Consider the following 22821-nt stretch of genomic DNA (forward strand, 5'->3'; position numbering starts at 1 on the left):
GGCGGCCTGTCTCCCCAATATAGAGGAGGCCACATCGGGTGCAGCGGATGCAATAGATGATGTGTGTGGAGTTGCAGGTGAATTTGTGGCGGATATGGAAGTATCCCTTGGGGCCTTGGAGGGAAGTAAGGGGGGAGGTGTGGCCGCAAGTTTTGCATTTCTTGCGGTTGCAAGGGAAGGTGACAGGAGTGGAGGTTGGGTTGGTGGACCTGACGAGGGAGTCACGGAGGGAGTGGTCTTTTCGGAACGCTGATATGGGAGGGGAGGGAAATATATCCCTTGTGGTGGGGTCCATTTGGAGGTGGCGGAAATGACGGCGGATGATACACTGTACATGGAGGTTGGTGGGGTGGTAGGTGAGGACCAGTGGGATTCTGTCCTGGTGGAGGTTGGAGGGGCAGGGCTCAAGGGCGGAGGAGCAGGAAGTGGAAGAGATGCGGTGGAGGGCATCGTCGACCACCTTGGATGCTGCCTGACCTGCTGCGCTTTTCCAGCAACACATTTTCAGCTCTAATCTCCAGCATCTGCAGTCCTCACGTTCTCCTCGAAGATTATTACCACGCCTCCCTTGTCTGCCGGTTTGATGGAGGTTGGGGTTGGAATGGTGGGAGTGGAGGGCTGCATGTTCCGAGGGTGAGAGGTTGGAGCGGGTGAGGGGGTGGAGAGGTTGAGGCAGTTGGTGAGAGGGGTGGAGCTTCAACATACATTCTGGGTTATTTTGTATCAAATAACTATACAACCAAAAAGATTAATGCCGGTAATTAATAGCCCCTTGTTTTACACTTTTTAAGAGTTACTTGTTATTTTGAAGTTTTTTGACACTTAAATTTCTCATTTCTAATAAATTCCAGTATTTTCCCAGAAATACAGTGACATTCTAATTCCATTTGGCTTGGACGCTGAAAGAAGTCTTACTTTAGAAATTGGATCGCCTTTGTCTCTAACAACAAACTATAGACAAAACAAATTCGCAAACATCATAGTATGAAAATCCAGAACGAACGCTAATCGCGTTTAAATTTCGCGCGCTGCCCCCGCGCTCCAGCCGCTGCCAAGGCAACTATTTGTTATTCGCAAGAGCCAACCAAAGGACGGGACACCGAGGCTGACTAACCAATCGGAATGGAGCTGAGGAAGCCAGTTGGGGGGGGGGGGGGAAGGCCCACGCGCTTTCGTCGGTTGAGCGCGGCTTCAACGAGAACTGGCCATAGCACCCGACCCCACTCCCACGATCCCCTAATCGGTCTCTCTCCCCGACAACTCGCACATATATATCGAGCCAGGGAAGTGGATGTGTCAGAGGCAGAGTCCCCTCAACTCCATCTCGGACATCGATGCTCGCCTCGCGTTGAAAAAATGCCTTCCCGCCTAGAAGATTATGAGCTGCTGGAGAGCATCGGCTCCGGTTCTTATGGCAGATGTCAGAAGATCAGACGGAACTCGGACGGAAAGGTGAGCTCCCATCTAAACAATGCCCCTGGGCATTTTAACTGGGTTTTCCCACCTCACTGGCAAGAGCTGTTTTGTGTCTTAAGGAAATTTGAAAACACTAGCTAGGATGATTTCAATTTACAATTTCGACTCAGAGCGGCAGAAAAGCTAACTGCCGATTCTGACCTCCCTTCCCCCTCAACCCCAATTCCTGGAGGTTTCATCACATGATCTTCTCTCCGATCGCAACCTATTCCCAGATGTAGTTAAAGACACCTAATTTCACCGTTGGACTTTCGTTACCTTAACACACACATTTATTGTATCTGTTGCTCCAGATGTGGTCTCCTCTACATTGTGGAGACAGGACCTGTACTTGCAGAAGGCTTCAGAGAACAACACCCCCCACCTATGGCCTGACCACTTTAACTCCCTCAGGCGGAAGTGGGTACTGCAGATGCTGGGGATTAGAGTCAAGGTTAGAGTGGTGCTGGAAAAGCACAGCAGATCAGGCAGCATCCGAGGAGCAGGAAAACTGAAAACGTTGATTTTCCTGCTCCTCGGATGCTGCCTGACCTGCTGTGTTTTTTCCAGCACCACACTATCTTCACTTTAACATCCCCAATGACATGCAGGTTTTGGGCCTCCTCCGTTGCCCAACCCTTAACATCCAACACCACATCTTCCACCTTGGGACCCTCCAACCACTTGGGATCAATGTGGATCTCAGATCAAACCTTTCAGCTTGGCACCACCCTCTTGACCTCTCCTACCTGTCCATCTTCCTTCCCACCTATTTACTCTACCCTCCTCTCTGACCTATCACCTTCACCTCCCATCTTCATTTGCCTATCACATTCTCAGCCCTCTTTCCTCCACAGCCCCCCCCCCCCTCTGATTTATCTCTCAGCCCCCTTGGCCCACAAGCCGCATTCCTAATGAAGAGTTTATGTTCGAAACATCAATTCTGCTGCTCCTTGGATGCTGCCTGACTGTGCTTTTCTAGCACCACAGACTCAACGTGGAAGCAGAAATTGTCATTTAGCTGAGTCTGCTCTGCCATGCAACGCCATTATGACTAATCTGATAATCCTTGACTCCATTTTCCTACCTTTTTCATATAATTTTTGATTACTTAACCAATTAAAAATCTATCTCGGCCTTGCATATGCTTAATGAGCCACTGCAAAATCCCTCTGTGGTGAAGAATTCACAGATTCACCTCCCTCTGACAAAATTTCTCATTATCTGAAATGGGTAACCCCTTACTTTGACATCATATCTGGCTGTGGACTCTCCCACAAGGGGAAGTCATATCTCTATATAGCCCTCACTGTAAATCTTGTATTTTTCAATCAAGTGTCTTCGTTAGAATCATAGAAATGTATAGAATGGAAACAGACCCTTCAGTCCAATTTGTCCATGCTGACCAAATATTCTAAATTAAATCTAGTCCCATTTACCAGCATTTGGTCATATCCCTCTAAACTTTTCCTTATCAAATATCCTGGAAGTCCAAATATTCTACATCTACAGGATCCCCATGATCCAGATTTCTTATATCTTCAAAGAACTCCAGTAAATCAGTAAACTAAATTTACCCTTCATAAAACAATGCTGACTCCAAATGTCCTGTTGTTACTTTCTTAATAATTGTTCCCAATGACAGGCCAAAAATTACATGATGGGGTTATAGTCCAACAGTTTGTTTGAAAGCACAACCTTTCGGAGCTCCCTCCTTAGTAACTGATATGCAGTTTTCTGCTTTCTGCCTCCCTTCCTTTTCTTGAAAAAAGTGTGTTATATTTGCATTTTTCCACTTCGCTGGAAACCTTTCTGCATCCAGGGAATTTTGGAATATTCTAGCCTACAGATTCACTACCTTTGTACTTTTTTTAAGACCATAGGATGTAACGCATCAGATCCAAGGATTTGCCTGCCTTCAGTAGCTTTGCAATGATGTTGTTCTAAGTTACTATCTTTCTATAACTTTCATTACCTGTCAGAAGCTTATTTTCCCTCGTCAGCCATTGTTTCTGTGGTTGCTAAGTTGAAATGTTTAAAGGTGCACGATTTAGAAGGATGATAGTGGCCTGATAGATCATAAATCATACAGAAGGATTTAACAAGGCTGAATGGTAATCTGATAGAGGTTTATAAAATCATGAAAGGCATGGATAGAGTAAATAGACAAGGTATTTTCCCTGGTGTGGGTGAGTCCAGACCGAGAGGGCATAGGTTCAAGGTGAGAGGGTAAAAATATAAAAGAGACCCAAGGAGCAACTTTTTCATGCAGAGGGTGGTGCGTCTATGGAATGAGCTGCCAGCAGAAGTGGTGAAGGCTGGTACAATTGCAACATTTAAAAGGCATCTGGATGGGTATATGAATAGGAAGGGTATGGAGGGATATGGGCTGGGTGCTAGCAAGTGAGACGAGATTAGGTTGGGATATCTGGTTGGCATGGATGAGTTGAACTGAAGAGTACATTTCCGTGCTGTACATCTCAATGTCTCTTAGCAGCACTGAGCATCTTTTCTCAAGTTACCTGTTCTTAAGATTATTAAGAGGTTTGATAGGGTAAATGCAGAGATGCTTCCATTTCTGGGGTAAGACCGAAATTGTTACTAATAAGTCTAGTAATAAATTGGCAAGTTTCTTTTTTGTTTGATTAAAATGCAGAAAGTGCACAAATGCATTGTGATAAGTGGATACCATGGGAAAGTCAGATAAACACCTGAGGGAGATAGAAATAAAAGGATGTGATGATGGGCTTCATTGAAGTAGTTTATGAATAATGTTCCCTCTAAGCGGTAAATGCGCACAGCTGCTCTGAAAGTCCATGCATGGTGATAGTGTGCTAAGACCTCTGAGGTCCATGAGGAAGAAAATAAAATAATCGAGACTGCTGAATATGAGGTTGCTTGTAAAGCAAGATGTTTGGCAACATGACATACTTTTTCTTTAAAAAAAAAAGGATGCTTGAGAAACTCATGAATTCTGGCATCTATGTTTCAAATCCATTGACTCTTTTGGAATGGAAGTGAGGTGGAAAATTGTGTGTTTTACTATGTTGTTAAGTGGAAAGCAACAAGAAGATCAGAAGAGCAGGTCAGCAAAATATTAAGGGAGATTGTGAGATTAAAGGCATCGTGGAACAAGATAAAGAACGTAGCACAGTTTTAGAGAAGACAAGCTATAGATTAGAGTACAGGTGATCTCCAATTTACAAATATCTGATTTATGAATGCTCATACTTACAAACTTATACACTGATATAATTTTAAATAACAGACATGCACATTTCCTGTACTTTTGCCTTCCTGCTTTGTATTGTCCTGCCTTGCGCTCCAATTTACAAACTGACCTGCAAGTGGACTCAAGAATGGAATCTACAGAAGAACCTCAATTATCCAAATGAGATGGGCGGGCACAATTTCATTTGGATAATTGTTTATTTGTTTAATCGATTCAATGCCTCTCCTCTGGGGCTCAGTTTTCTGTTAAGTCTGCTCCCTGTTCAGGAGTCTAGGCAGTAGCACACTGCATGAGTCCCCAACCCCGTCGGTCCCCAGCCCGCCCCTAACCCTGTCCAACACCGCCACCCCCAACCTGGTCCAACATTGCCCCCAACACCATCTCACGCCCGCCCCAATCCCATCCAACACTGCCCCCCAAACGCCACGCCCTGCCTGCCCTCAAATCCTGTTCAACTCCACCGCCCAATCCTGTCCATCACCGCCCGCCCCCATGCCCCCACTGTGCTCTCCTCCCCCTGCGGGGCATCCAGACTGGACGCCAACAGTAAAACTGCTGCTGCCTTCCTGGGGTAAGTCTCCAAATAGCACCCATGTGCGCATACACACAACTTTATACTGCAACTTTTTGAAAGTTCCCCCTCTGCCCTGTACAGAACAATGTTAGAAAGAATATCTGGGCAAAGGGGGTTTCGGGTTCACCCCTGTGTAGAACTCCAGAGAAAGTGTGGAGAAAGGAAGAGAGGGCGGGAGGTCAGTCATTTGGTGACAGTGCCTGGGCTCCCATTGATATCCAGGACTGTTCTCAGCAGCTTTTCACTAAGCCGAGATTGTTTTTAATCATTGTAAACAAAAGGTGTGATCAGTGTTGGAAATACCTCTTTGATGTAATGTTTCTATCGGGACCTCAATCTCCTTCGGATAATCCGATATTCGGATAATTGATTTTTGGATAATCGAGGTTTCTCTGTATTCATAACCCACGGCTGCCTGTAGGTATTAATAACAGAATGAAGTTGGACCGTGACTGAAAACGAAGTTTTCTTCTAAAGGCATCCCAAGATCGTAGTTAAAGGAGTACTTAACACTCTAAAAAAATACTTTGGCTTCCCAAATGAATCCACGTGGTTCATATCTGCTCCTACCAGATATCATCTGCACACTTTGGATTACAGACACCTACATTGCCAAAATCACATGAGTAGATAAAGCTGATTTATATGCGAAACTGCCTTCTGAAACCATGGAAATTTCATGCCCACAATTCCAGCATGTGGAGGGTGAATTCTGATTTTATCAGGAATTTGGTGAGGGGAATTTGTATAACAGGAGAGCTTGGAATAACTGAATCATATGAAGAATGAGAGGTCAATGAGGAGAGGTTTGCAGTTATTAAATCTGTAAATGCATCCAATATGGTGAGGTAGAGAAAAAATATGGAGTACTGGACACAAACTGCAGGTCTGGCAGCATCTGTAGAGAAAAAGCCATGTGAATATTTCAAGTCCAGTGATCATTTGTCAGAACTGAAGGAAGCTGGGAAAGGGTAGTATTTATGCTGATGACAGGTTGGGGGATGGAAGGGCTGGAGGGAATAAATAGATAATGCAGTTGAGATAGGGTGGACAGAATGGTGGACAGAGAGATAGCTGATGATAAGCCAAGGAGCGATAAGTGCAAACAAGAAGTCTGAACATTTGATAATGGATTGTCTGTTCAGCGGCTTGTTCAGTGAGGATTTGGGTGTGGGAGAAGGGTAACCTACATGGAGGAGGATGATCATGTTCTGAAATTTTAAATCTTAATGTTGAGCCCTGAAGATCATAAGTTGCATAGGTGGAAGATGAAGTGTTGTTTTCCAGCTTGCATTGAGCCTTGCTGGAGCACTGCAGCAGACCTGAGACAAATATGTTGACGTGGGAACCTGGTGAGTTGTAGTGGAGGACAGCTGGAAGCTTGGGGTTATTTCTATGGACCAGATGTAGGTGTTCAAGAAAACAGTCATCCAATCTGCTTTTTGTCTCCCCAGTTTTAAAGGAGACCACATTGTGAGCAGCTAATTCAGTATAATAGATTGAATGAGGTGCAGATAAATTGCTGCTTCACCTGGATGGTATGTGCAGGTTATTGCATAGTGAGGAGTTAAATGGGCATGTATTATACCTTCTGTGATTGCATGGGAAAGTGCTGGGGGATATTTTGGGAGTGGAGGAGGTGTGGACTAAGGTGGCCAAAAAGAATGGTCCTTGAAGAATGCTGACAAAGGAGAGGAATGTGTGTCTGGTGGTGGCATCTCTCTTAAGGTGGTGGAAATTGTTTGTACACTTTGGAAGGAGCATCAGGAATGCAGAGTACTGGGCTAATGGTAAGATTCTGGGCAGGGTAGACGAGCGGAGAGATCTCCGTGTCCACGTACATAGATCCATGACAGTTGCCACCCAGGTTGATAGGGTTGTTAAGAAGGCATACGGTGTGTTAGCTTTTATTGGTGGAGGGACTGAGTTTCAGAGCCACGAGGTCATATTGCGGCTATACAAAACTCTGGTACGGCTGCACTTGAAGTATTGCGTACTGTTCTGGTCATCACGTTATAGGAAGGATGTAGAAGCTTTGGAAAGGATTCTGAGGCGATTTACTAGGATGTTGCCTGGTATGGAGAGAAGGTATTATGAGGAAAGGCTGATCAACTTGAGGCTGTTTTTATTAGAGAGAAGAAGGTTGAAAGGTGATTTAATTGAAACGTATAAGATAATCAAACGGTTAGATAGGGTAGACGGTGAGAGCCTTTTTCCTCGGGTGGTGATGGCTAGCACGATGGGATGTAGCTTTAAATTGAGGGGTGATAGATATAGGATGGATGTCAGAGGTTTCTTTACTCAGTAGTAGCAGTGTGGAACGTCCTGCTTGCAACAGCAGTAGACTCACCAACTTTAAGGACATTTAAATGGTCATTGGATAAAGATATGGATGAAAATGGAATAGTGTAGGATCGATAGGTTTCAGATTGGTTCCATAGTCTGTGCAACATCCAGGGCTGAAGGGTTTGTACTGCACTTTCATGTTCTATATTCTGTGGAGGTTAGTGGGATAGAAAATGAGCACCAGGGCACCCTATCGTTGTGGGAAGGGCTGAGGGCAGAAGTGCAGGAAATGGGTCAGATATGGTTGAAGGCCCTATCAACGTCAGTGGCGGGGAACTCTTGGTTGAGAAAAGGTGGATATTTCTGAGGCCCCTCCATGGAAGTTTAGAGGCCAAAAAACTGCAGATGCTGGAATCCAAGGTAGACAAACAGGAGGCTGGAAAAACACAGCAAGCCAGGCAGCATCAGGAAGTGGAGAAGTCAACATTTCGGGTGCAACTCTACTTCAGGACTCTTCTGTTTTTTTATATGCCTAAATATAGTAAGGTTTTCAGAAACATTTCTGACTACTCATTAATCATTGGCAGTCAAGAGCAGGCACAGTCACAGGAAGGTTATTTTAACAATACAGATTGGCTTTGGGCAACAGAACCTCAGCTTCTTATAAGGGGTAATGGACTTGGAAAAGAAAATTACTCCTCAAAGGGAGATGGATCTGTGGAATTCACTACCCCAGAGTTGGATGCTAGATCGTGGAGTAAACTGGAGGTTGCGGTTAGCAATAAGTTGAACCTGGCTTGCTGTGTTCTTTGAGCCATCTGCTTGTCTACCTCCATGGAAGGTGGCATTATCAGAACAGATGAGATGGAGAAACTGGGAGAATGTGTTGCAGAGTATTTATAGGAAGTGTGGTGTGAGGATATATGTCAAGGTAACTGGGAGTTGATGTGTTTTTAATGAAAATTGGTGACTAACTTTTATCTCTAGAAATGAAACCAAATGGAAAAGGAAGGGAATAGTCAGAAATGGAGCAGGTGAAGGTGACAACAGGATGGAATTGCAAGCAAAATTGATAAACTCTTCCATTTTTTAATGAGATAGGTTGGTTTTTATAATGAGTGTGGTGCTGGAAAAGCACAGCAGGTCAGGCAGCATCTGAGGAGCAGGAAAATCGATGTTTTGGGAAAAAGCCCTTCATCAGGAATAAGGCTTGTGAGTCAGGGCAGCCTTATTCCTGATGAAGGGCTTTTGCCCGAAACATTGATTTTTCTGCTCCTCGGTTGCTGCCTGACCTGCTATGCTTTTCCAGCACCACATTCTCGACTCTAATCTTGAGCATCTGCAGTCCTCACTTTCGCCTAAGTTTCTAATAATGTTAATCTAGTATTTAACAGTACTACTGTTCTTTGTATAATTAATTGTCAAGTTTCTTATTTATTGTATTTACCTATTTTTCTTGTATTATACTTACTTTTTGTATTTTAAATAAACGCAGAGATTCTTTTGCCCTGAAACACCTGTCTACTGCCTCTTCATTTCACATTCCCTAAATAAGACATGTCTAGAACCAGGAAACTGAGTATTTTAACCATTTAAAAGTCAGGAAATAACTGATTGCAAACCAGAATCCTACACAAGTCTCTAAAGGTAGCAGTACAAGTAGATAGGGCTGTAAAGAAAGTAAATGGAATGCTCTTCTTCACTGACAGAATAATAGAATATAAAAGTAGGGACATAATAATGAAACTGCTGAGGCCAAAGATGGAGTATTGTGTGCAGTTCTGGTTGCCTCATTGCAGGACGGATGTAGTTGTTCTGGAAGAGTGCAAATAAAATTTACTAGAATGTTGCCAGGTCTGGAGAATCGTAGTTACAAGGAAAGATTGGAGAGATTGGGTTTTTTCCTTGAACAGAGTAGATTGAGGTAACACAAAATTGTGAGGAATAGAGAAAAGAGTAGACAGGTGGAAGCTGTTTCCTTTGACAGAGTTAAAAAAAATACCAGGGGTCATACATTCAAGCTAAATGGCAGAAGGATTAGAGTGGACATGAATAAAGTTTTTTTTACACAGAGGGTGGTAGGCGTCTGAAATTTGCTACCTAGGTTGGCAGTGGATGAAGAAACCCTAAACTCTTCTTTAAAAAAGTACCTGGATATGCACCTTAAGTGCTGCAAGCTTCAGGGTTATGGGACATGTGCAGGATGGTGGGATTAAAAAGGGCATCTGAGTGTCTTTGGGTCAGCATGGACAAGATGAGCTGAATGCCCCCCTTCTCTGCTTTATCATTTCCATGGTTTTATAATTGATGCACACAGACTTGTGGTGTCTATATCTCACTGCTAAATCACTAATTAAAGATCAACGCTTTATTTGTTCCCAAAGTTGCCCGTTCGTACACATTTGCACTGCAACCCAAAGTAACATGTTCATTATAAAACCCAGGAGAAAGTGAGGACTGCAGATGCTGGACATCAGAGTCGACGTTTCAGGCAAAAGCCCTTCATCAGGAATGGGCTGTGAGCCGAGTAAGTGGAGAGATAAATGGGAGGGGTTGGGGCTGGCGTGAAGGTAGCACAGAGTGTGATAGATAGGTAGATGGAGGTGGGGGTGATGGTGATAGATCAGAGAGGAGGGTGGAGTGGATAGGTGGGAAGGTAGATGGATGAGTAGGAGAGGTCATGAAATGGAAGGTTGAAATTGGGAACTTACCCTAGTGACACTGGGCAGCACGGTGGCAAGTGGTTAGCACTGCTGCCTCACAGTGCCAGAGACCTGGGTTCAATTCCCGCCTCAGACGACTGTCTGTGTGGAGTTTGCACATTCTCCCTGTGTCTGCGTGGATTTCCTCCGGGTGCTCAGGTTTCCTCTCACAGTCCAAAAATGTGCAGGTTAGGTGAATTGGCCATGCTAAATTGCCCGTAGTGTTAGGTGAAGGGGTAAATGTAGGGGACTAAGTCTGGGTGGGTTGCTCTTCGGAGAGTCGGTGTGGACTTGTTGGGCCGAAGGGCCTGTTTCCACACTGTAAGTAATCTAATCTAAAACAATTTCAATTAGAGTCATTAATCAGAATTCCTACCCTGGGTCCCAATGCAATGTCACCACCCTTCTTTCCCCTCCCTGCAAGCTTGGTCAGAACGTAGGAGTCTTGGGAGTTTATGCTCACCACTCAAACGCGTTTTTGAAGTGCGCCCGCTTACTGAGGTTTTTGCCATTGGTTCTTCTGGTTCATAACAGGTCTGTGTCTGGTAGCTCTCGTTCATAGAAGTTCTGGTTGGCCTCCCTTTCTCAGATGTATTTGTTCTGATGAGCCCCTTCGTTTGGCCTCCCTGTTCTTGGTTCTCAATTTGGCCTCTGGTTTCTCGTTCCAAAACTGCTTGTTGGGAGTGGGAGTCTGTGGGGAAACTTTTTGTGCAAAAGCTTGTTTTCGAAAAATACTCTCTTCTCAGGTGAGATTTGAGACCTCCCCTCAAATCAGTACTTTTCTTTAAGCTCTTGATGTTCTTTTCTGCAGTTAATTAGCATTCCGATGGTTAGAGTATGTGTGTGAATGGGTTTTGATTCAGGCTGAATGTCCAAAATTCCTGTAGGCCCCATACTGTGCATCATGTACGTAGCCCGATGTGTAAAATCTGTCTCAAGGGGATCATTAATTTCAGTTAACGGTCCTTGTAGAGAGGAACTGTAAATTATATTTCCAGGCTGAACAACGATTCCAGACTGACATGTTTTCTGTGAGTTATGTTTGCATATTTTCAACAGAACTCAGGGTTTTCTAAAGTTTTGAAGAGCTCAGTTTTGTCCACTATTTTCGCTGTTGGGGACTTTTGCTCAACCTTACGTTTGCACACTAAGATCTCTCACTCCACCTACACCTCTCAGATTCTTGTTTATTGTATACTCTCTTTTAATATTTGACATCCTTAAATGTGTTACCTCCCACTTATCAGAGTTGAACTCTATCTGCGACTTTCCTACCCACTCCACTAATCCATCTCTATTATTTTGGAGCTCACGACTAACCTCTACACATGGCCAATCTTTGTGTCGTCAGTAAATTTCCCAATAGTGTGTCTCCCCACCTCCCAGCATTCAAGTCCAAATCATTATTGTATAAAACAAACAGCAAGGGTCTCAACACCAAGCCCTGTGGAATATCACCATAAGTAGTCACCATAAGTTCGGTATCAGCTTAAATTTTTGAAATTTAGTACAAGGTGCCTTTGAATTGATAACTTATGTTCGAGTCTCACATGACAGATTGGTCAAATAGTAAAATCCCATGACATATAGGGTAATTTGTTGAATTATATCCAAAATTGGCTTAGTAACAGAAAACAAAGGGTAATGGTCAATGGGTGCCCCTGCAAATGGAAAGCTGATACAGAACTTATGGTGACGACTTGTAAATAGTACAACACCAGGTCATTGTCCAACAGATTTATTTGGTACTTGCAATAAACTTGTTAGACTATAACCTGATGTTGTGTGACTTTTGACTTTGTTCACCCCAGTCCAACACCAGCACCTCTACATCATACATGTAAATATGCACTTTTAACATACAGGAACATCTCTTGAATAACCCGATTGTTGATAGAATCTTCAAATTTCAACTTTAAAACTGTATGTTTGATCCTATGTTTGTAACCCAAATTACTGCCATCTGTCTTAATGGGTATTTTCACTAACATTTGCAGGTTCTGGTCTGGAAAGAAATGGATTATGGATCCATGTCTGAGGCAGAGAAACAGATGCTTGTCTCAGAGGTGAACTTACTTCGTGAACTTAAACATCCAAATATTGTTCGATATTATGATCGTATTATTGACAGAACAAATACAACATTATACATAGTAATGGAGTTCTGTGAAGGAGGTGATTTGGCCAGCCTGATTAACAAGTGTATTCGAGAAAGGTAACATCTGTTTATAATGGGAGAATATTATTTGAATATGCTATTTTTGAAAATAGTATAGGATTCCATGTTATCAATACTTTCTTGTTTGAATCTTGAATTTTTATGATGAAATTACATGATGCAAAATATTGCATCATGTGGTCTGGGTTTTTAATTTTCATTGAACAAAAACACAAGTTGTCCATTGTCTTTTTTTTTCAGAAAAATACATCATGTCATTATTGTATTTTTCTAAACTATTCAGTATATGAGTTGTTAGTTACTGAAGGATCCAAGGATACTTGGTCCTGTTTAATCATGCAGTCGATGTTTGATAAAGTAACTTATTTAATTCAGTTTGTGTTTTTGAATTTAGTGAGCAATTAGAGACTGCATGTGAAATTGTAGCAAAACAGAATGACCCATCATCAGGCAGGCAATGGCAGGACAAAAATAAAATAGTAAGAATAAAGTATTGTAACATCCTCAGATATATTGCTTCTCAGATGTTAAATACTTATGATGACAACAGTTAATATGCCGCAGGTGGTAATGAAGATATACGGAGTCCCCGATTTGCAAACATCTGACTTGCGAAAGCTCGTCCCTTATGAACCTGATCCAAAATGAGGATGTAATTTGAAAGGCCCAAAATGCAAACATTTCCTGCACTAACGAATAGCTGCTTTACATTGTCTTACATTGTGTTGCGACTTGCCTGCTTGCAACCTGAGGACTGCCTGTAACCCTTATTGAATGTTGTTTAGCTTCAAAGATGCATATTTTGTGTTAACATCTCTTAACCATAGAAATTTTATGGAATTCTTCATTAGGTCGTGTTTCTTATTGAATACTTTTAGGAATATTGTTCCTTTTTTAAAAAAAACGTTAATTTGTCTTTCAGGCGATATTTAGAGGAAGACTTTGCCCTGCGTGTCCTTGCTCAGACAGCTTTGGCCTTACGAGAATGTCACAGACGTAGTGAAAGTGGTCGCACAGTGCTACACAGAGATCTCAAACCAGCAAATGTTTTTCTTGACGCGCAACATAATGTCAAATTAGGTGATTTTGGCTTGGCTAGAATTTTGCAACATGATACTAGTTTTGCCAAAACATTTGTTGGCACTCCATATTACATGTCTCCAGTGAGTATACACTTTCCATACAATATTTGAAAGTGCACACAACATCAATGTTAAATCCCCTATTCCCATCCTCCTTCTTCCCCTGCCCACAGAGGTGTAAAGAGCTGGACAAATAAGATTGTATTGGCAGATCACGAGTCGCAGCCAATAGGTTAGCAAGGTGAAACTGTTAAGTGTTGCCTGAAAGTTTTGGAGTGGTGGGATTAGTGTGTGGCAGAGAGTGATGATCACTCTGGTTCTATGAAATTAAATGGCTTTCCTGTTCTGTTATACCAGCTGTGGCCCCAGTCTGCTGCAAGGGAGTTGGGGTTGCCATGCTCCAGAACCACCCCCATCCTTTTTATTCACTTGTGGGACATAGGCATTGTTGGTGGCCAGCATTTATTGCCTATTCTTAGTTGGCCTTGAGAAGGTCAAGAAGCTGCGTTCTTGAACTGCTGCAGTCCATGTGCTGTAGGTTATTGGGTGGAATGTCTCTGTTATGCCCTGACAGATTTTGGAGATGGTGCCAGTCTCTCAGTTGAATGCTGTCTGGTGGTGGCTCCTGCATTGCCAGAAGCAAATGGCAGCTCCAGCAAGTGGTGTGAACCTGGTGGGCAGTGTGGGAAAAACTGAAACTTGGAAGTCTTGCAACAACCACAAGTTGGAGAGACAGAGGACTTTGTACCAAAATGGCATCATTGGATCAGGTCATTGTTTAGTGATCCAATGCTGAAAAAAATCTCAGGATGCTCAATGAGATTTAAGACCCCAAAACATTTCACAACATTAAGCTGAGATTTACCCTTGAGTCAAGGCTAAGAAAAATGTTCAGGATTTATTTAAATCCTCACAAACTTGGTCTGTTTGTTAAGAGTTTGTGCTTTCACCACATTCTGTCCAGGAAGAATAGAGACTGTCTCTCTCCATCTCTAACTTCCATTCCTCCCTCAGGTTGAACCAGGTTGCAGGGCTCAGAACACAGTGACGTTGAAATGTTATCCAACTTCATTAAAGTAACTACCTACTTTGGGTAAATAAAGGATTGCAATTATGATATGACTAACCATGTACGTTTCCATTAATCATTTTGCATGATTTAATTTGCAGGAACAAATTAATCACATGTCCTATAATGAGAAATCTGATATATGGTCCTTAGGATGTCTGCTGTATGAACTTTGTGCACTTTCGTAAGTACCGTACTAAGGCTATTCTAATCACAGCATCTTCTGCTCTGATTGTGAGCTTGCATTTTATGACTTAATGCATTTTTTTTGCTTTCTCCCTCTAACTTTTGGTATAAGTGGATGGTTTTCATTAAGGGTATGTTTTGTGCAGACAGATTCTCTTAAAGCTTTGCAAAGTCAAAGACTCGTGGTGTAACCCACATGTTTGAAATTCTAGAAATGAATTGAAGTACAACTCTATTTCAGGCAATTTTTAAGCACACTGTCAGTTGTTGGAGTGGTTGTTTGGATATATTGAAAATTCTGGAAATCTGAGTAATCAGGAAAAAAATTGGCGGATTCCATTCATCAGACATTCATAGTACAAGTTGTTGCTTTATTCGTGCTTATATCATTGTAAAGATCTAAATGATTGGAGGAACGGGCAGCAGAAGTTCTAGTGTTGTCTGCATTCATTTTCTCGAGTTGTTTGATCTATTGCTTTATGATTCTTTTGTTGAAGAAGGTGGAGGTGTAAGAGGATATAGCCACATTTTATTTTCTATGGGATGTGTTCTGCCGCTCAATATCCTTGTCAATGTTTCTTTTAAAGATGGTGAAGAAAGGATGCCCTGTATCATCAATAAGGATTGGATTGGACAAAATTAAAAATCAGACAACACCAGGTTATAGTCCAACAGATTTATTTGGAGACATTCTCAAGATAGCTTTTAACGATAGGTGCCATCTCAGCTCAGATAATGCAGTGAAGGTGTGAGGTTAAAGTCGGTCTGTGTCCCAATGTTAGGTCAAACTGATTCTATTTCTAAAGTGGGGTTTATAGAATTTTACATGGATTTATGCAGTTTTTGAGCAAAATAAAATGTAATTCTGCAAGTACAAATTCGCCCCACAAACTTGTGTGTGTGTATATGCAGGGGAGACCGAGTGAGTGTGTGCATGTGTGGGGGTGAGTGTCTGTGAATGTGTGTTTGGGTATAAGTGTGTGAGAAGGTGCATGTGTTGGTGTGAGTGTGGGGGGTGTATGTTTGAGCGAATGAGAGAGAGCTTCTGTATAGAGAGGGTCTGCATGGGTGAGTGGGTCTGTAGGAGAGAGTGTGGGCGTGTGTGCCTCTGTGCCCGCATGCATGAGAGTGTATAGTGTAGTGGGGTCACCTGTAGTGCAACATGAACCTAATGTCCCAGTTGAGGCCATCCCCATTGGTACCGAACATGGCTATCAGCCACTTGCATTGTTGCCTGTCCCATAGTCCGCCTTGGAGGAATGTCCCGGACTGCTGAAGTGTTCCTCGACTGGGACAGAACATTCCTGGCTGGTGATTGTTGTGCAGTGTCCATTCATCTGTTGCTGCAGCCTCTGCTCTGTCTTGCCAATGTACCGTGCCTCTGGGCATTCTTGCCTGCAGCGTGTGAGGTAGACAATGTTGGCTGAGTCACATGAGTACTTGCCGCATACTTGGTGGGTTGTGTCCCCACGTGTAATGGTGGCATCCGTGTCAACACTGTGACACGTCTTGCAGCATCTACCGTGACTGGGTTGCATGGTGTTGTTCTGAGGCAAACCTGTTAGCTCTGAACAATGATCTGTTTGAGGTTTGGTGATTGTTTAAAGGCAAGAAGTGGAGGTGTGGAGAAGGTCTTGGTGAGGTGCTCATCCTCATCAATAATGTGTTGCAAGCTGCAAAGTAGTTTTTCAGCTCCTGGAAAGTGCTTGACAACAAAGGGTACCATATCTGTTGCAGCTCATGTCTGTCTCCTGAGGAGGTCATTACGGTTTCTTGCTTTGGCATGTCAGAACTGGTGGTACTTGCAAGTGTCTGTCACGTTCCTCCTCATCTGAACAGATCCTGTGAATGCATAGTGTTTCTCCATAGAGGATAGCAGTTTTATTATATTTAGGGTGGAAGCGAGACAAATGTAGCATAGTGAGGTTATCTGTGTATTTACAGTAGAGTGAGGTGCACATCCCTGATGGCGATGCATATGTCCAAGAATGAGACAGATACTGGAGAGTAGTCCATGGTGAGTTTGATGTTGGGATGAAACTCATTCATGTCCCTGTGTAGTTGTTTCAGTGACTCTTCGCCATGGGTCCCGAGGAGGAAAATGTCGTCAATATATCTGATGTATAGTGTTGGTTAGAGGTCCTGCATAGAGAAGAAGTCTTGTTCGAATCTGTGCATGAAAATTTTGGCATATTGGGGTGCACATTTGGTCCCCATGTCTGGATGAAGAACTGGTTGCCAAAGGTGAAAACGTTGTGGTTGAGGATGAAGCGGATGAGTTGTAGGACATTGTTTGGAGATTGGCAGTTGTCGGTATTGAGTACTGAGGCTGTTGCCATGAGGCCATAATTGTGGAATGCTGAAACATCCATTGTGATGAAGAATGTTCCAGGTTCAACTGGTCCGTAGGTGCTGAGTTTCTGTATGAAATCTGTAGTGTCGTGACAGAAACTGGGGGTCCTCTGTACAATAAGTTTCAACATCTCTTCGATATAACTCACACAGGGTCCCGTTGCCTGGTATGATGGAACGTTGGCTTTGTGTATCTTCGGAAGATAGCAGAAGTCGCCTACGTGAGAAATACATGGGAGAGGATGCGTAGGGAACTCTGAAGGACTGAATCAAAAGTCTTGATCAATGTTTTTAGTTCATGGATGTGCTCTTTGGTTGTAGCGGCTGGTCATTGCCTGGAGTGTTCCTGGTTCTTTTGGATTGGGAGCGGTCATTTTAACTTCTTTTGTCAATTGAAAAACTAACTTGACAACTGCTTTCACATCCCCTGCCCTGTTTTCTCCCATCTATTTATAATTTTGTTTTAGTGTTTTAAGGGCATATGAAGAGGGTCATGTGATCTGTTCTGATTTGTGCCTGACAGCACATTGGTGGCTTAGATGTTAAAGGTGGGGGACACCGGGTTGTTTTATTGGGATGGAAGTGTAAGATGTTCACAACTTTGGATAATGACTTTGGCATCTATGATTAGTGCAGTATTAAGTCTTAACAGAAAACTTAGAAATGTCATGTTTGTTGCTTTAAATCTGTGTTTATTTAATTTCCAGATAGAATGGAGTTGGAGGGTTTAAGGGGTGGCTAACTAACATTTCTAGCTTGATACAAGGTGCTGTGATTTACATTGCCACAAAGATGGGCTTTAAAGGGGGAAAAGACCATAACAAATCATTGTAATGTTGGGTTACGTCGTTTTTTTTTAAGCTATTCTTAGCCCAACAACCAGGTTCAGCCTGAAAGAGAAATGAAGGTAAGAGATAGAGAGACAGACAGTCTCTATTCTTCCCACACAGAATATAGTGGAAGCACACACTCTGATTGAAGAGATACAAATGCTGAAAATTTTGCCTAGCTTAGCCTTGATTCAAGAGTAACTCAGCTTAAAAGGAGACAAGGTGCTGGACACTGAGGATGATTTTTGACAGGCCACAAGAGAGTTGACAGTGTAAATTACAACAGTGTTGAGGGGAATTTTATAGTTTGGATCCAAGTTGCAGTTGAAATAATGGTTAGTCATTGTCGCTTTTAGGTTATGGTAAAAAGCTTAAAACTTGAAATCTTGCTCTTAGTCAGTTACATGAACTTTGAATTTGTTTTTAAAAGTCATTGATCTCTCCAAGGATGGTAACCCTTTATGTTACAAATCATTTCATTCAGTTTTTTTTTAATTCAACTGATTCTTATTTTGGATTTTGATGTTTTGAGTCTGAAACATGGTTTATTATACCCTCCTTAGTTTTGCATAGAAATGTCATTTGATAATTTGCAGCTTTTTAAGTCATCAAAAATGATTGACAATTCTGAAGTGTTCTAGAACATTTAAGTCTTAACTGAGCTAAGATGGGTAGCATTTTTTAAAATAATAAACATTTGTTTGGTATGCTGTTGTGTTTACCTAATAATAATAATAACCGCTCAATTCAGGTGTAATTAATCAAACTAGCATAAAAGATTTGGAAATTTTAAACCTAAAACCAGCAGTATAGAAAAGATTTATCCCATGCAGTAATCTGTAAAAAAAAATTGAGTGGCCAAGAACTATTTCAGGTAAAAAGGCAAGTGGGACTAGATTGGGTTGGGATATCTGGTCGGCATGGACAGGTTGGACCAAAGGGTCTGTATCCATGCTGTACATCTCTATGACTCCATAACTTTATTTCTTAAAGTATATTAGACAATAATTAACTAACAACTAAATACAAGTTCTTACTCTAAGCTTTTTTTTAACCTTCCTTTCTATAATATTAGTCCGATAAAACTCCCGATTACGATTTACAAATCAAAACGTCTTGTCTCAAAATCAGGCAGCTTGCTTTCTTCTTGGTATTTCAGTCTTTTCTTCTTCTTAGGAATCCTGCTTCATACGTTATTGATCGATAAAGGAACCTTTTAAGAGCGCTATTTCCTGGGCAGTGTGCAGAAGTCGTAGGCTTGGCAATTCTCCTCTCAACTGTTCAATTTTCCCCAGTCTTATACACCCCCCCCAAAAGCATCGGAATGTATCATTTGCTTTTACGGTTGTCAGTATACTAAATTCAAATTGGATTGGAGTTTGGTATTTTTTCGGGGTATAATTTAAACTGATTGGCCTAATTCAAATCTGTTTTGTCACTTCCAGGCAACCAGCTAATCAAGTTGTTCCACCAAATGTTACTTTTTTTTTCAGAACACTTGGTTCTCTCAGGTAGTTCTGCTGGTTTTAACTCTCTTAAAGGGACAGTACACCCACATCTTCATAACAACTCAATCATTTAATAGGTACCCATAAAAGGTATCACACCTCCAGGTCAAAAATGCTCATTTCAGTTGACTGAGTCAGTTTGGAAGATTTTTGAAGTGTGTTAATTTTCTTAGACTTGCATGAATAGACAGATTTAAAAATTATTTTATATCAAAGAATATAACTCTGGAAGAAACTGATTGGTGCATACCAATGAAAGCAGTGAAAGTATCAGGATACTTTTTTATGGGCATTTTTCATGTGATTTTAAAATCAAATTATTTTACAGGTGGTGGATAGAATATTATTATAACATACTAATTTATGGTAATAAATTCATTTTTAGCTGTATCTGGGAACCATTATAATGGAAAGAAACAATTGCATTCCATCACCCTGCTCATTTGTGGCCATTCAGAGATGATTTATGTTTGTTATTATGCAAAACAAATTTAAACAGAAACTGTACTGCCATCTAATCAATGCATTTTTCTACACATTTTTCTTGTGCCAAAGGGGAAACTATCCTATTATGCATTCTAACTGTGCTACTGATGCAAACTGGTGTTGTAAATGTTAGTATAATGACATCTAGTGACCATTCTACAGTACTGAAGACAAAACAGATCATTTGGATTGTAGTTTAAATCTTTGTAAAACAGTTCTTCAGATTGCACTGATAAATAAATAATTTTGAAAGTGAAAAGCCTTGACATCGATTGAATTACAATGTGTCAAGCTTTTTTTTTGTTCTAATTCACTAGTGGGATGTGGTTTTTGCTGCCTGAGCCAGAGTTTATCACCTTTCCCTCGTTCTCTTCGAAGATAGAGGTGAGCTGCCTTCTTGAGCCACTGCAGTCCATGTGATGTAGTAGACCTCCATACTATTAGGGAAATCTGGGATTTTGACCAAATACCATTGAAGGCATGGCGATACATTTTCTAAGACAGGATGGTGAGTGGCTTGGAGGGACTTGCAAGTAATGGTGTTGCCATTATCCTTCCAGATGCACGCGGTTGTGGGTTTGGAAGGTGTTGTCTAAGGAGCTTTAGTGTTATCTGATGACATTCTGCTGATACCACATCCAGATTGAGCTTTGCTATTGGTCAGACTAATCATGTTTTGTCATTAAAACTGTGTTTGATTACCTGACTCAATTTTGAATTTTATATTTTAAAGCCCACCTTTCACTGCATATAATCAGAAGGACTTAGCAGAAAAAATAAGAGAGGGCAAGTTCAGACGAATTCCTTATCGCTATTCTGATGAACTAAATGATCTGCTTGGCAAGATGTTAAACCTTAAGGTCAGTATCAGGTTTTTGTTTTGTCAGATGTAAATTTTTTTTTACTCTTTTAAATGTCTTAATTCCTTTTCCATCTTCTGTTATTCACTCTCCTGTATTGCCCACAAAACCATCCCTGCATCAAGAAAAAATGTGAAGCCTAAATTATATGTTAGTTGTAGAAGATTGCTAGCTATATAGAAGCTAGGAGTAGGAGGAGGCCATTTGGCCCTTCAAGCCTGCTCTGCCATTCATCATGATCATGACTGATTGTAGAACTTAGTAGCCTAATCCTGCTTTCTCCCCATAACCTTTGATCCCATTTGCCCCAAGTGCTATATCTAGCTGTGTCTTGAATACAGTCAATGTTTTGGAATCAACTACTTCCTGTGGAAATGAATTTCAGAGTCTCACCACTCTTTGGGTGAAGAAGTGTCTCCTCATCTCCATTCTAAATTTTCAGTCTGTGACCCCTGGTTCTGGACGCACCCACTATTGGGAACATCCTCCCTGCAAGTACCCTGTCTCGTCCTGTTAGAATTTTATAAGTCTCTATGACATTCCCCCTCACTCATCTGAACTCTAGTGAAAACAATCCTAACCTAGTCAATCTCTCCTCATACATCAATCCTGCCATGTTCGGAATCAGCCTGGTAAACCTTCGCTGCACTCCCTTGAAAGCAAGAGCATCCTTCCTCAGAAAAGGAGACCAAAACTGTACATAATATTCTCGGATAGAAATTATGGTGAATCCTTGATACGTTCTGGTTAGGTTGGAGCCACAGATTCTCCTTGGAGCAAAGGAGTTTGGGAATAGATTTGATACCAGTGGACAAGATTCTGATGGGTTTTAAATAAGGTGGATAGAGACAAACAATTCCCATTAGCTGATAATATAAAGATTAGAAAACACAGATACAAGGTTTTTTGCAAAGATGCAAGAGAATGTAAGGAAGAATTATTTTTATGCAATGAGTGGGAATGTAATCTATAAATTGAAAGCAAAATTGGATGGGCACTTGAAGGAAAAAGAATATGTGAATAGAACCAGGCAATGGGTTGATTTGATTGCTCCATTGAGGGCAAGCATAGACTCAGTGGACTGAATTAACTTCTTTTGTGCCATAATGGCTCCGTGAGTGCTTAGTAAAATCACTCTTTGTATTTATCCCAATATTGGATCTAATATTTTGCTTCCTAGTTGTTACAAGAAATTTTTGTGACTGTGTTAATACCAGTTGATTAATTGATAGGACCATCAGCTGTATATTTTCAGAAATGTGCTGATTATTCACTTTGATATTCTGTTTTAGTATGACCAGTCACTCTTTCAAGTCACTCCTTTCAGTTGTGAATGCATTTTATATTGTCCAATATCTATTAAACAATAGTGTGAATTGAAGATGCTAACACAGAATATTTGTTCCCTTTTTTTGGCTTCATTTGTTAGTAACTGTAAGCGCATGATGGCATCGGCAATTCATACTACTATTTTAACTGATGTTGGGCAAGAAAAGCTGTACAATCAGTAGCAAGGGAGATGGAGTTGCATTTGACTGGTGACATGTAATCACATAATTTGAAGCTGCTATGTATGCAGTGCATAACTTGCAAATTTGAAACAGATGGTCATGTTACTGATAGCTTGATAACATTACAGTAGTGAAAACATCTACTTAATAGAAAATAATGTAATGGTTTTGCAGCAAGACAAATTTTCTTTTGTCTATCTCTAGCCTCACTGTGGGTATTTAGAGTCAACTATATAGCAGGGGGTTGGAATTGCCAAATAGTTTCTTCACTGAATATGATTTTTTTTTGTTTAAACAAAAAATCAGTTTTCATATTTGTCATCATTTGGTGCTAGTCAGTAAATTACCAGACCTGTCAATTCCATTCCTGATTTAAACTGGTTGAATTTGAACTCTTGAGTTGCTAATATAGTGAACTGGTCATAATCCTAGAATCCCAACAGTGTGGAAGAAGGCCATCCAGCTCATCAAGTCCACTGACCCTCCAAAGAGCATCCCATCCAGACCCA

The 22821-nt window shown here is 41.4% G+C and overlaps 1 protein-coding gene across 1 annotated transcript in view; it reads left to right on the forward strand.

The window, feature by feature from the left end:
• Nucleotides 1-1137: 1137 nt before the first annotated feature.
• nek2 (NIMA-related kinase 2) overlaps nt 1138-22821 on the forward strand; it is a 30069-nt gene continuing 8385 nt past the window's right edge. The window contains exons 1-5 of the mRNA XM_043695888.1: nt 1138-1452; nt 12247-12464; nt 13351-13591; nt 14681-14763; nt 20675-20801. Of these exons, the coding sequence (XP_043551823.1) occupies nt 1357-1452; nt 12247-12464; nt 13351-13591; nt 14681-14763; nt 20675-20801 (765 nt within the window). The 5' untranslated portion in view covers nt 1138-1356. The remainder of the gene's footprint in view (nt 1453-12246; nt 12465-13350; nt 13592-14680; nt 14764-20674; nt 20802-22821) is intronic.

The sequence above is a fragment of the Chiloscyllium plagiosum genome, chromosome 9 (genome assembly GCF_004010195.1).
Source record: "Chiloscyllium plagiosum isolate BGI_BamShark_2017 chromosome 9, ASM401019v2, whole genome shotgun sequence".
NCBI classification, from domain to species: Eukaryota; Metazoa; Chordata; class Chondrichthyes; order Orectolobiformes; family Hemiscylliidae; genus Chiloscyllium; species Chiloscyllium plagiosum.